Raw genomic sequence first — 13,385 nt, forward strand, 5'->3', positions numbered from 1 at the left:
AAGAAGACTTAACAAAAGATGAGCATTAATACTGCTTTATTTGAAATGCAAAGTAAGTACTTGTATCTGCCATTTTTAACAGTATTTCTACATAAGGGATTTACATTCACATGTAAAGAGATAGCAACATGATTCTTGATGTATTATAAGTTCAGGATGGTTTTTTGGTTTCTATAGAGTCAGGGCTTACTTTTTTGAATCTAGCTTTTGAAACTTTTAACCCTAAATTCCTTTTGGAATTGCACTAGACCTCCAAAAAGAATATTCTTCTGAAGGTGATGAGATTGATTATATCCTTAACTGGTCATAAATTAGTAGCAGCCATTAGGCAACCAAGCAAATACAAAAATATGTACAAATAAGGCATGATCATAATAACTGCGTGTAATTTTCTCACTTTCTCTAGGTGTAGGCTTTAAGAAGCCAGCCAAGAGTTAAATTGGTCATTGGGTTGAATTAGGGTGTCATTCTAGCCTTAACATAGGCTAACTCAATACAGATTTATTTTTTTTTCTACAAGCAATTAATTTTTTCCACAGGCCAGTTGTTCTATTCACAAAGCTGTCATACATAAATACATATTTACACACCCACACTCTTTGTGGAAATGGCTGGGAGCACCACTGAAGGTGAAAGTCAGGAAGTTCTTTATAGCAACAGCCTAGAAAGGCAGGCTAGTCAGAGTCGTCACTGCTGAAGTAGGAGCTGTCACAGTATTCTGCTGTGTAAAGGAATTTATGAATGCTTGGGTTCATTTTTGGTATCCAGTGTCTTGGCACTAGAAATGTTGAAAGATTGAACAAATCCACAAACACCTTGTATCTGTCACTGAAAAAGACAATTGGAACAATAATTCCATCAGCATAGAAAGACATAATTTCTAAATCCTTAGTAATCATTCCTTCTCACGCAAATAATGTGAATTCTTCCTGTAACCCTCCTGAATATTGCAGAGCAAGAAGAATCCAGTCCTGACTTCCTAGGGCATAGCATATTAGGCTTAATAGGGATCTAGAGTAACATCCGTCTTCTGAAAATGTAGTGTCCTTAAGATGAGATCTCTAGTAGATTCTATCTAGGAACAATAATGTTAACCTGACATTAAGGTGGAGTGGGACACCTTTCTAAAAACGACAATCCTTGAAATCGGTCTTATCATCTGCCTTCTACTCTGCCCTCTGTTCCATTGGTTGTGATAGTAGTTGCTCACAGCACTACATGGTGGTTCATGGCTCTTTGAGAGCAAGCCTCAAAGAAGATCCTCTTTTAAGGATGTTGTGCAATTAGAGGTCATGCTAGGGAATAAAGAAACTGTCACACAGTAGCTGGGGCTCACTTCCAGCCTGTGTCACCTTGTTAACTTGGGCTAGCTGGCACACCAGCTGAACAATGCAGGGTTAATGTTATTGCTATCTGTAACACCTGGACCCCTTGACTGAGAATTACAGATGGCACTTTGCAAAAGTGATCAAAAGTGACCTTTTTGCCCTAGAAGGCTTGGAATTTATGTATCACTGGTAAATAAATGTTCAGCAACCAAGGGGAGATATGCTAGAGTCCCAGAAGAGAGTCAGCAGCCCTTTGGCCCCCAGTGAGCCATCTGAAATATGTGTCCCAGCATTAGGGTATTTATGAACTGCATTGTTGCAGGAACAGGGAACCATGTTATTTCTACCTCACTGTTGAGCGCAAGTAGTGGTAGCCTGATGAGCCTCCAGTGCCAGCCTTGCCACCAATCATTCTGTGCACCAAACAGACATGGTTATCTAAATGATACAACAGGAGAAAACAGCACATGTTCAGTATTTAAATATAACTAAAGGGTCACGCTTATTAAAGGGCATTCAGAGATCTTTACAGAGATACAGAACTATAATGCAGGGGTTCATTCTGCCATTCTTCAGTCAATGAATATAAAATTATTGTTAATTCAGAATGAACACACTAATTATTATCATTACTGTGCTCTGTTAATACAGAGTTATACATTCACTTATGTATGTCTAGATAGGGAAGGAGGCAGAAGGAATGTTTGCATATAAAGACATGTCATTATGAGTTTTTGGGATTGAAAAATATATACTCATCCCTTAAATAAGCTAGTACACTTAAAGCAGGTCAGAGAAGTGGTAGCTATACCCAGGAACCTAATTATCACAGAAGCAGCTCTTTATATTTCCTCTTGGCTGAAGTACAAACAAAAAAAGTCGTTCCTAAAGCATGAACTCCAAAGCTCAATTCTAAGACTGGGTGTAACTCAGAGACAAAACAATTTATTTACATCTAGAAGAGGGAGTGTCACAGTCAAAAAAATCAAACTTACATCTCCATTTAGTCATGAGCACATCAAGATCCATAAGGGAGGTAAGAAGCTGAAAGGGAACCTGGAAACGAGGCTCCTCCCTTGGAAAATGAATGAGGAGACAGTGAGACCTCTCAGCATAAGCTGTATTTTTCAAAGTTGCATTTAAGCAGTGCTTAGTGACTTAAAACATGCTTTTCCTAAATTGTACTGTAATATCACTAGGTATTTTAACAAATGCTTCCGCTGTGTAAGTCTTGATCTGCCCCTTTATTTTTGAACTTGGAAAAGGACTCCAGATCTTTCTAGGACAGGCAGAACAAGGCATTTACCAGTTACAATCTGAGAAGCAGCATCTGGTTAAGTGAGGACCAGCTGCCCAGAGGGGATGTGCAACCTCCATCCTTGAAGATACCCAGAACTCAGCAGGATATGGCACTGAGCAGCCTGGTCTGACCTTCGAGCTGTATCTGAATAATCAGGGTTCCTGTGGAGGGCTGAAATAGATTGCTTCCCACAGCCCATTCCAGCCTGGCTGAACCTGTGCTGCTGTTCTTAACCCTCACCTCTCCTCCTGGCCATCACCATCAAAGACACGCCTTTACAACATTACCTGTAGAAGTAGATCATCAATGCCCCCTTCAGTGCTTTGTAGGACAGTCGTCTATCTCCTGCAAAATACAAGTGTCCTCAGTTTGTTGCTCATTCTTCTGCAGCTTTAATGCTATAACACACATTTGTAAATAACATGTATAAAACATACAGAATGCATATTGGCGCATATAATATCTACCTTTACTGAGCAGATGTTCATGACGTTTTTCATCAAATAATGAAAGCAATACATCTTTTTGTTTTTGGAATTCAGACAATAAGTCATCTTTTTCTTCTGAGTCTGCTTTGGCCTTTGGTATTTAAAACAAAGACAAGCTTTAGAATTCAGCAGGGAGAATTAAGCACTTGAATGACTCATTTTGCAACTTTTATTTAAATAAATACTCTGAAGTAAGAATCTTAGATGTAAGAACTATATTTTCAAATAAGATACATGAGTCACTGTCCTTTGAAAAGTACAGTTACTGAGAAACATACAATTAAATAGATTCCAATACAACTCAGATAAATGAATATTCAAACAAACTGGCAATTTATCACATTTCTTTGTCTAGAGACCTTAAAAAAATTTAATCATACTTTATTTGAAGTCTGATTTATTTGTTTTCAAGACCAAAAATTTATATCCTTACAGAGCTGTGGGCAATAAAATTATAAATAAAATTGTAAATAAAAAATTTTAGATAAGTTAGAAAGTTATAAACAGATATTCTCAGGAAGTTGATAAATTCCTATTATTTTTTCCATTAAAAATGAAAATATTAAAAAATATTTTCTAGTCAAAGCTGCAGGTCTTAAAATAGTCAGGGATTTTTTGCTGCTAGTTTGCCTGTGTAATTCAAATGATCACATAGCAGCAAATTGCTGTATACTGTTAAACAGAAACAGCTTGTTAATAGTGGCATTCCATAGCTACAGTTCAGGGGCCCAAAGTTGTAGTTTCAGTAAAATCAACTTCAGCCCTTCCATTGATACTCATCCATCCCTTTTACAATCCAAATTATCCATGAATCTCATGCTTTAAATTGTCTTAGATGTCAAATTTTTAAAATATTCCTATTTCCTGAAAAATTTCCATTTTTTTTCTGCTTCTTGCAGACAAAGACTGATGAAGATTAGGTGAGTGAGAAACTTTGAATAAGCTAAAAGTTAAATTTATGTCCGAATATCATTTTGCATTATGTCTTTGCTTATAGGTAATTCAAAAGTAAACTATATACCTGTATCAAGGCAAATTCCTCTTCTAAGCCTTTTAAAACATTCTCTTCAAATTGTCCCCAGAAATCAAATTCTTCTGAATCAAGTCCCGGGGTTCTTTCCAGCCATGCCTTTAGTAATAATAGCAGTAGTAGTAATAATAATAATATGTTCAAACAATAACAATGCAACTGCATTATCCTATGATTGCAAGTTATAGCAACACAAATTCTACTACTGCAGTTCTGGGTTAGTGTCCTGTACAAGTGCTTATTGCTAAATTCAGAATGTCCTTGTGGGTGATTTACACTGCATAATGGTGCCATACAAGCCCCCTCAGGTTCCAGATTGCATGGCCAATGTTGGAAGACATTTCTTGTTCTAAGGATATCTTTAAAATGAATTACAGGAAAACAAATGTTATTCCAAATATATAGGATAAGAGTAATGAGAAATCTCAGAAGGAAGACATAGAGTCATCTATAGTTTTTAACCTCTCTAATATCCATCACTAACAATGGGACTATTTTTAAAGTTTTCCTTCCAAAAGGCATGAAAAACAATGCAAATGAAACAGTGCATTTACATTCTTAGCTCACACTTCCACAATGCAATTTACCAGTTTAACAGCCAGAATTTTCAGATGAAAGGGAGACCTTGTGAAAAGTCAGTTGGTTTACTAACAACTAACCCTCTTCCGTGTCAAATCTGTCAATAATCCCAAACACAATTGACAGAGAATTTGCCAACATATTTGTTCCTCTTAAGGTAGGAGAATATGTCACTGACACTAATGAAGGACATTCTTGGGAGATGGGGAAAATGAAGCAAGGTCCAAGACGGACATTGCTACCTCCACAAGTTGCAGTAGTGTTGGTTCTTGCTCTGATTGAAGCAGTAGTTCATGATCCTTTCCCTTGAAGTTATCACGGTAATGCCTTCTGTTATAGGGGACTCTCAGGCTTTGGGGAACACCAATCTTGTTCTCTAGCAAGCGAAACTGCAGGCTCTGAAAACCTGAGGCTGGGCTTAGGTAGTATCTTTGGGAACAGAAGAAAAGAAAATAGAAAAATGCAGGATGTTATTTTATAGTGGTGCATTTCTCTTGTTATCTAAAATCCCCCCATATTTCACATCTGAAGAATATCAAATAACTATCTGAGAACTTTTTTATATGACTGCACTTAGGAAAAGGAAAAAAAAAAAAAACAAGCAATTTTAATGCAACTACAGTGTACATATAATCTCATTTTCTAGTTCTGTATTGTTTGTGCATACACAGGTAGTACAAACATAAACATGTGAATTTGTGCTTTAAAAGAGCAGCTTTGTGCATGTGATGTACAGGAGGCAATGTTAGTGAATATAATTTCCTATTCAAAGAGACTAAGCAGCTGCGCCCCAAAAAGCTGTTAGAAAATTTTTCACAGCAATAACGTGCCAACAACATGCCATTTTAGATAGCCTTTATACACAGTATAATTCCTATATATTATTATATATAATAGTCTATACAATATATATGTCTATGCAATAGTCTATGCAATATATATGTGTGCAATATTGCATATTGCCTTATTCTATAGTGTAGAATAATGCTCAGAAAAACTTTCACTGGGTTTTTTTGAGGGATTCATTAATGGGAATCTTAAGAGTTAAATCATCTGACCACGGTGAAAAACAATTACTAATAAAAGCAACCTGTAATCCCACATAGATAATTGTAATGCATTTTGACTTGTGAGTACAAGATTTGACAGAGACACATCATTGATTTAATCTTATGTTTTCTTATTAAATGTGGTTGAAAAGCTGAAGCAAGTATGGATCAAAATGGATGATTAGCCCATGGACTTCCCCTGCTGTAGGGTAATGCTAGATTCAAACAAGTGAAGAAAAATCCTAGTTTCCTGCTCTTTTCAATAGGGAACATTAAAAGATAGAGGGGAAAGGGCATCAAAATACAGAAGTGGATGGGATGCTGGATGGCACTGAGGTCACAAGGCAGACCCAAAGCAACACCATGCAAACCAAGACAGCTGAAATACCTGTTTGATAATCTAGAGAGAGTTCATGTCTCTCCCCCAGGATTATCTATGATTTGCCATAATCTGCAGAGCCAAGTTTCAACTAAATTGCTAGCAGAACCATGAGCTATTTCTGTTGTTTCTGCTGTTTTAACTCTTGACCCTGAAAGCAGTCAGCAGTACCCTACACAAAAGTGTCAACAATTCACTTGTACTTCTTTGCAGAACAAGCTGGACTCACAGCCAGGCTCAATTTCATTATTGACCTTTGCACTCTAATGTCATTTTTGCCTCTCCAAGGTGAGCTCTCAGCTTGCTGGCAGACACCAGCACACATGCAAAACTCACAATTAGTTATAAGGGTGGAAATTACCAGCTTGTGGATTGCTGTGGAGGAATAATAAGTCTTTACCTGAAATCAAAGAAGTCCAATGCAGTCATAGTTTCCAAAACTGAGAACTGTTCCACCAGTAATTTCAGAATCAGTGAAATTCTGTTCATTCGAGTAATAACCTTCAGCATGTTCCTCTCATCTCTTACCTGTAGAAAAAAAATAAATATCATAACCAGAATGGTGTTTTCTCTGGATCCTACCTAGTTATTTCACGTCTTTTCACTGTTGTACATCACTGTAGTTCCCAAGTCCTTCCCATGTGAAATCCATAGAGGCAGAATCTCATATGGAATAGAGCACTCTGGTTTTAACTTAAAACAGAAACTCTAATTTTCAAAGATTGAAATATGTTTTTTTCTGACTGATGTTACATTACAGGTAGGCCTATCCTACAGCGCTTTTTTTCTTTTCTGTTTTTGACTAAAATAGAAGTCAAAGAAATTAAATTCTAAAAATAATTTATCATTTCCAATAATAACAATATTATTGTAACTTAATATATGTATGAAAATTATATCATTTTTGTTATAATTACTTATAGAATAATTTATATTCTTATTCCATTCTACAAGCAGGTATGGAAATTACTTAAAAGTTGAGAAGCAAAATAATCTGACAGCTACATCAGGAGAGCACATCTAAAATATGTTCATCAGAAATGTGCATTAGCAAGCAGAGAAGAAGAGAAAAGACTCCATCTGGTGGGAAATAGAAAATACTAAATAGAAAACACAGAAATTCTTTTTTTTGCTCAATTAAACACTCTGCCTGCAGAGGAGTCTGCTAAAATTCCTTTCAGTTTCAATAGGATTAAATTTCTCTCTAAAATCCAGGCATGCAACCTGGAAATATCAAACTACAAAAAATGGAAGATGATATTAATTTCCCTAATTGCTTGACCTTAACATTGACTATTCAAATTGTGATTACAAGCAAGGCTTCATTAAAAAAAAAAATTACTCTTCTTAAGAACTGATTATGGTCAGTTGTAATTTGATAAAATATTAAAGTAAAAGCCAGTGAAATTAGGAATATAGTGGACAACAGAGAGCATTTTCATTGGACCTTATTAAAAGAAGGTTCCTTCTTTCAATCTGGTCTGCTTCAAATTTGCTTCGCAGACACATGCTAGTGATGTACTCAAGGTAATTCTCAAACTGCATGCAGTCAGATTTTTCTGTGGATGTAGTATCAATTCAAGAGTTTTCCATTCTTACCTACTGTTATGATGTGTGTTTAGCTTTGGACAAATGTGAAGATGTGGTTATATTTGTAATTTTCAGAACTTCTTGCACAGTATTACACTGCTTTGGATTCTTACTTCTCTGTTGGATTTACTATTACACAAACACTAAAATGAGTTCTCCTCACAGCAGATATTGGATGGAAAGAGATAGTATGTAGATTTCAGAACAAAGGAGAAATTACTTTTCAATATAAAAATATCTGTGAGCCTTCTGCTTTTCATTTTTGCCTTTGAACCTGCTTTTTCTGCAGTAGATATTTCCAACTTAATTTTTTGCAGTTACCCAGCACTAGCAAGAGAGTATGAGAGCACTTTGGCCAATGGAATTGGTCTTGGAAGGTGATCTACACACAAGGCATACTTCAGGAGGAAATAAGGTTTTGCTGATCAAAAATCTGTACTATCAGGATATAAGAGCCACTCAGCCAAATTTTATTTGGTCTTTTGATGCTGTTTCTAAAAAGAACACATGTTGTTTTAGTAAACCCAAGTAGATCAGACTGAGAAGCAGGAAGCAAGAGAAAATTAGGGCTGAATTTTCCCCAAAATAATATCCGTTATTAACTTACATGACCATTTTGAAAGATCACTCGAACAGAGTCCATTTCCCACAAAATCTGCTTAAACCAAAGTTCATATGCTACAACAAGAAAGACACTGTTAGCATCAATTTCAAGGTTACTTTGTTCTTCTTAGCACTGATAAAGAAAAGTTCTTACATGCTGATCTGAAATTCACAGCCTACATTGACACTGCCAGTGTGCAAGAAGATGCTGACACATACACTTGTTACAGTATTCTGTCCTTTACCTAAAGTATCTGACAAACTAATCTAGAGTAGAGAATACTGACGGAATTTTTAAAAACATGTTTTATATGTAAGATATTTGATCTGCAGATTGTTCATTACAAAAGGAGGAAAGAGAAAATCCAGATCTGATACTACTTCAATAAAATCTAACTCTACACCTGCTTACGAACTACGTGTTTTCTGTCCATAACAGAAAATATCATCAGGCCAAGGTCTTAAAAACAGGAAGATCTGGGCATTGAGGAGTGCCTAACTGGTGTGATGATTTCTAGACAGATTCTAGATGGCTAAAAGTGAAGTTTCAGAGAAGGCCCAAGGCAACACACAAAATTTGCCTACATAACCTGCATAGCAGCCTGTTGCTTGGACAACACCAAGGTTTTCACCACCTTAATTTCTCTAAGAATGGAACCATCTATATCTTATGTTATCAAATCCAAAGTACTTATGGCTTCACAAGCACAGAGTTGATTACTGCCTTACAACTTATATATGAATATATGCATATATATACATATATAAAAACAGATAAAAGACAGAGGTATTGCTGTGCTAGTGTCTAAAATTACACCAAATCATGTACTGCATGTGTCAGCACCAAGTAATTCCCTGTGGCAAAAATATTGGTCAACCACTGCTGTACTCCTCCACTTACCTTGATGTGTGACAATGAAAAGATGCTCATCATGGATTTTTTTCCCTTTCTTCTCACTCTCAAGTTCTTGAGCATTCAGTATTTTGTTCAGCTTAAAAATAAAGGTAAGAACTGTTCTGTAAAGCCCTCCATTCTACTATTAGTAATGGCAGTTTTACTGCATACAGCTAATTTTTAAGAATAATATTTTTTAAAAATACACAGGTTATATGAGAAGTTTGACTAAATTGTCTCAGGTATGACTTTTTAATTAGAAAAAGAGACCTTGCCTGAAATGGAACATTTACATACCTCAAGTAATAAAGTTTTGAAAATAATTTTAGGGATAATTTTAATTATATAAATATATATAAGTATAGTTAAAAAAATAGAGAAAACAAAATATCCAGCATCTTTTGCAGATTTTATATCTATACTGTTGTGTCCCATGAAAATAGAGTTCCTATAGTAATATTCTGAGTAATCATACAACATCATCAGCATAAGAGCTGAGTTGAGGCAATAATAATAATAATTTCAATTCTGACAGTATTCAATTTTTTCATAGCCAAATTTACAATCTAATCACAGCTGTTTCCAAATAATCTTTGCAAGATTATAAAGAGTATGTCAACAAATCAAAGTTGACATACTCTTACTTTAGTTCTAAAGCACAGAGCAATTCCCCTCACTTCATGCTGTCTGGAAAAAAGAAAACAAAATAGCTTCTGGATTCTTTTATTACCTATGGTATTTTATTTTACTTATTTCTTAATTACTTCTAGCTTTTACAGTTTTGGTTTGGGGTTTTTTTATGTTCCCCCCTAGTCATCATCCTACCCCCTATATTTCTGAAATAGATTTTTCCAGGCAAGTATTCTGGGCTTTCAAGGACATCACACAGAGCCTGCTGACATGCAGAAATTGTTGAGTGATTATTGTCAGACCAAAGAAAGCTTTTACTGGTATGTCATTTTACAGTTTAAGCCTGCATATATGGATAATTCCCTAGCAACCCCCCCCCAAATATCCCTATTCCTTGTAGTTTGAGAAGTCTTCCCATAGTCCACCTTGAGGTCTCAGCTGAGACGGGCACCCGTGCCTGTCACACCTGGAGATGTCTCAGTAAGTGACTGCTGGGAGAAGTGTCAGGCTCAGGTGCTGCCTCAAGTCATAAGAGGCAGGACAGCAAACATGACAGCAAACCCGGACAGCAAACATGAAATCCTTAAACTTACTTGTAGGTATTCTCCATAGATAAGCCCACCTTTGCTGGCTTTATTTATTCCTTCTTGAGATTTGTCATCATTTTCATCTTCCAAAGATAGCTTGTTAAAATTAAATCTAAGAAGAAAATGAAGTAAATATGTTAACCGTTTAATTAAAGAATTATGAATATACCTGCATTTTACTAACAGATGCATCTACAATTCAAACAATGCTTTATTTTGATAAACAGAGCAAGTAAAGCAGGCTTTTGATAAAAACTGAAATTCCTCTTTTCACAATAACAGCTGGTAACATCACATAAAATAACAAGTGCTCAGACAAGTCCTTGTATGATCTGTACTCATTTAGCAATAGCTAAATGATTTAGCAATAGCTAAATTATAGCTACAGCTGTCTATTTGTTGATAATAAGTAATTCCTCTCTGAGATTTCATATTTTGCACTAACACCTTGTCATTTGAATTGAATTTCTAAAGCAAAAACAGAGAGAGGAAGGACTCACAGGTAATTCTTCCCCGCAAAGGGGCACTGGCTCATGATTTCAGGATCCAAACTTGCTGAGCTGCACACCGGGGAAAATACCCTGTTAGTGTTCCCAAACCTGCTGCAGCTCCCTTATATGTAGCCTCATCTCACTGCCAAGACCAACCCCCAAATTCCTCTCTTTAGCCCTCAGCCCATCCCCACTATTCAATAATGACAGAAACTATCACAGCACAAAGGTCAGGATGTTCATGTGTTGTTGGCTCTCCAGGACTGTGTTTTTCTCTGCCAGTTAAAAAGATGAATGGATGACATGCTTGTTTTGTCCTATGGCACAAGCTTTTTGTGTTTTTTACTGCAAGGCTTCCACCAGTTTCTTCTTTGGATGCAGGTGTAAGGTGTAGTGTGTAAGGTGTAAATCAGTGAGAGGTCTGTGTGTGATAAAAAGACAATATTTAATAAATGCAGTAATTGTTAAAGTCTTGCGGCCTTTTGTATCAGGATACTATTAAGTTTCAAAAATCAGACACATAGAAAGAGATAAGGAGGGTGGGGGAAGAGGAAAACATGTTTCTATGGCAGACTAAATAGTGCTTATTCAAAGAGATTTCAAGTAATATATATAAATTTAAAAAATGTACACAGATTAAGTAAAGTACTAAAAGCATCATGAACCTCTCATGCTGGTTTTCCAACTGTTTAATTCAGAATAATATCTTAATTTTGTCTCCTTGCACAAAAGTTTTCAGTATCATTTATTGACAAATGTTACTCAATTCTATCTGGTCATCAGCTTAACACACAATGAAGTAACATGTAACCAGAATATACTTCTTTTCTGCCTGCCAGCCCTTTCTGAAAAAATGTTAATGCTCAGTTTCACTGCAAACAAAACTACAGGACCTCTGTGACCCTGGATCATTTGCTGTCTGCAAGAGTTATTCTGCTTAGTGGTGTCTGTTTGGTGCTTCAGCTGTTCCAGTCACTTAAGAGTAGTTATTTCATAAAAAAATACAGATGTAGGATGTGGGTGATGGGATGGATACCCTGTTCAGCCAGATGTGGACAACTAAAGATGAAAGTGAGGACACCAGAAATTAAATGTTGAAAGCTACTTTTCACGTTTTTGGATGCAAACAGCTTGATTTACAAATGCAGAAATCTTGCACATCCATATATCTCAAAAGAAAAAGAAGGTTTATCTTGTCATTCCTGTATATCTTCACCTGAAACATCCAGACTGAGCCTGCATAATGAAATCAAGCTGCTATCCTTTCTCATGGCACAAAGAAAGAAAGAATGTGAAACTAGTAAAAATAAGGACAGTTGGAAAATATTGAACATTTTACCTCACAAAATATGTTAATGTGTGTTTTCTTGTGCAGTTGTATTTTCTTCTGTGAAATACAGAGAATTATAAACTTCCGGTGCAATGATCTCTGACAGGCAACCTTTACGTGGCCTACCCAGGAGGCAAATGACTTTGAAGTATCAGAGCCCTTTTACATTCTGTACTTAACAAAACATTAACTCCCTATTTTGGAAGTAATAGTACCATGAATTCACTCAGGGTTAGCAAACTCACTTGAAATCTAGCTGGGGATATTGTCTAAGCAACAACTATACAAACTCCCCTTCCAATTCAGCAACAGACAGGCTTCAGTCAGTCAAATAAATCAGCCAGACAAGAGCAATTTAGACAGTTTTTTCCAGTGTTACCAACACGTCAAACTCACTTGTTTGAGGACCTCATAGCTGATTGGTCCCAAAGCTGTAAACTGACCAATTCCTAAAACTGGGTAATATTATGGATAATACTTGCATCCATTCATTTAACAAAATTTAATCTCACAGTAGCTGAATTCAGCTCTCTAACCATTGCAACAACAATAGATCTCAAACTCTCCAAGATCAGTGGATAAAGATATCTTGATGAGGACTTGAAAACCCCTGAAATAAAATCACAGACAATGGTTTTCAGCATAGACAAGGTCATTCCTCTTCCTGGCTGCCTTCATCTGATCCCAGTAAGGCTTCAAAGTATGTAAAGAACTTGGTAGTAAAATAATTTAAGTGGCTTGTATGACCTGTTTTGAAACTGTCTGTTGGCAGTGTAGATGATAGCACAGCTTACAAGAGCCCTCAGGTTAGCATCAGCTCAGAGCCTTGAACACTGGCATGGCTGCAGACACCCTTAGAAATAAATGTGCTTCTGCCATGCTTCTCAATTTTGGGGGTCACTGTAGGAACCTGATTTTTATTTTAGTGTCCTTCATATCCTGACAGAGATTTATAGCCACTTTGTCATCTCTCCTTACTAGCATAATCATAAACAAGTCTTGATGAAAAAAGCTCTTTAGTGTGAATATATCCAAAAGCAAAACATAACCTTAATTTTAAATTATTGTGTTGCTTTTTTCTCAAAATGTACCTTCATTTCCCTTTT

At 36.1% G+C, this 13,385-nt stretch overlaps 1 protein-coding gene across 1 annotated transcript; it reads right to left on the reverse strand.

Annotated features, from left to right (window-relative positions):
- Positions 1-19: 19 nt before the first annotated feature.
- TDO2 (tryptophan 2,3-dioxygenase) lies at positions 20-11,083 on the reverse strand. Its single transcript, XM_021544767.2, has 12 exons — positions 10,959-11,083; positions 10,465-10,570; positions 9,248-9,338; positions 8,351-8,421; positions 6,554-6,681; positions 4,968-5,154; positions 4,138-4,245; positions 3,096-3,207; positions 2,916-2,973; positions 2,324-2,403; positions 1,676-1,766; positions 20-828 (listed from the first exon to the last, which is right to left on the reverse strand). Exons 1-12 carry the CDS (start codon positions 10,991-10,993, stop codon positions 675-677), a joined length of 1,221 nt encoding a protein of 406 aa, XP_021400442.1. The 5' UTR covers positions 10,994-11,083; the 3' UTR covers positions 20-674.
- Between the last annotated feature and the right edge of the window lie 2,302 nt (positions 11,084-13,385).

The sequence above is a fragment of the Lonchura striata genome, chromosome 4, assembly GCF_046129695.1.
Source record: "Lonchura striata isolate bLonStr1 chromosome 4, bLonStr1.mat, whole genome shotgun sequence".
NCBI classification, from domain to species: domain Eukaryota; kingdom Metazoa; phylum Chordata; class Aves; order Passeriformes; family Estrildidae; genus Lonchura; species Lonchura striata.

Bases quoted from the DNA above. Each gene is read 5' to 3' on its own strand.
- TDO2 (XM_021544767.2), bottom strand. From the start codon at position 10,993: ATGAGCCAGTGCCCCTTTGCGGGGAAGAATTACCT. The intron at 10,571-10,958 runs GTGAGTCCTTCC...TTTTCTTCTTAG, and splicing joins TTTGCGGGGAAGAATTACCT to ATTTAATTTTAACAAGCTAT. The intron at 2,404-2,915 runs GTAATGTTGTAA...TCATTTTCCAAG, and splicing joins TTGATGATCTACTTCTACAG to GGAGGAGCCTCGTTTCCAGG.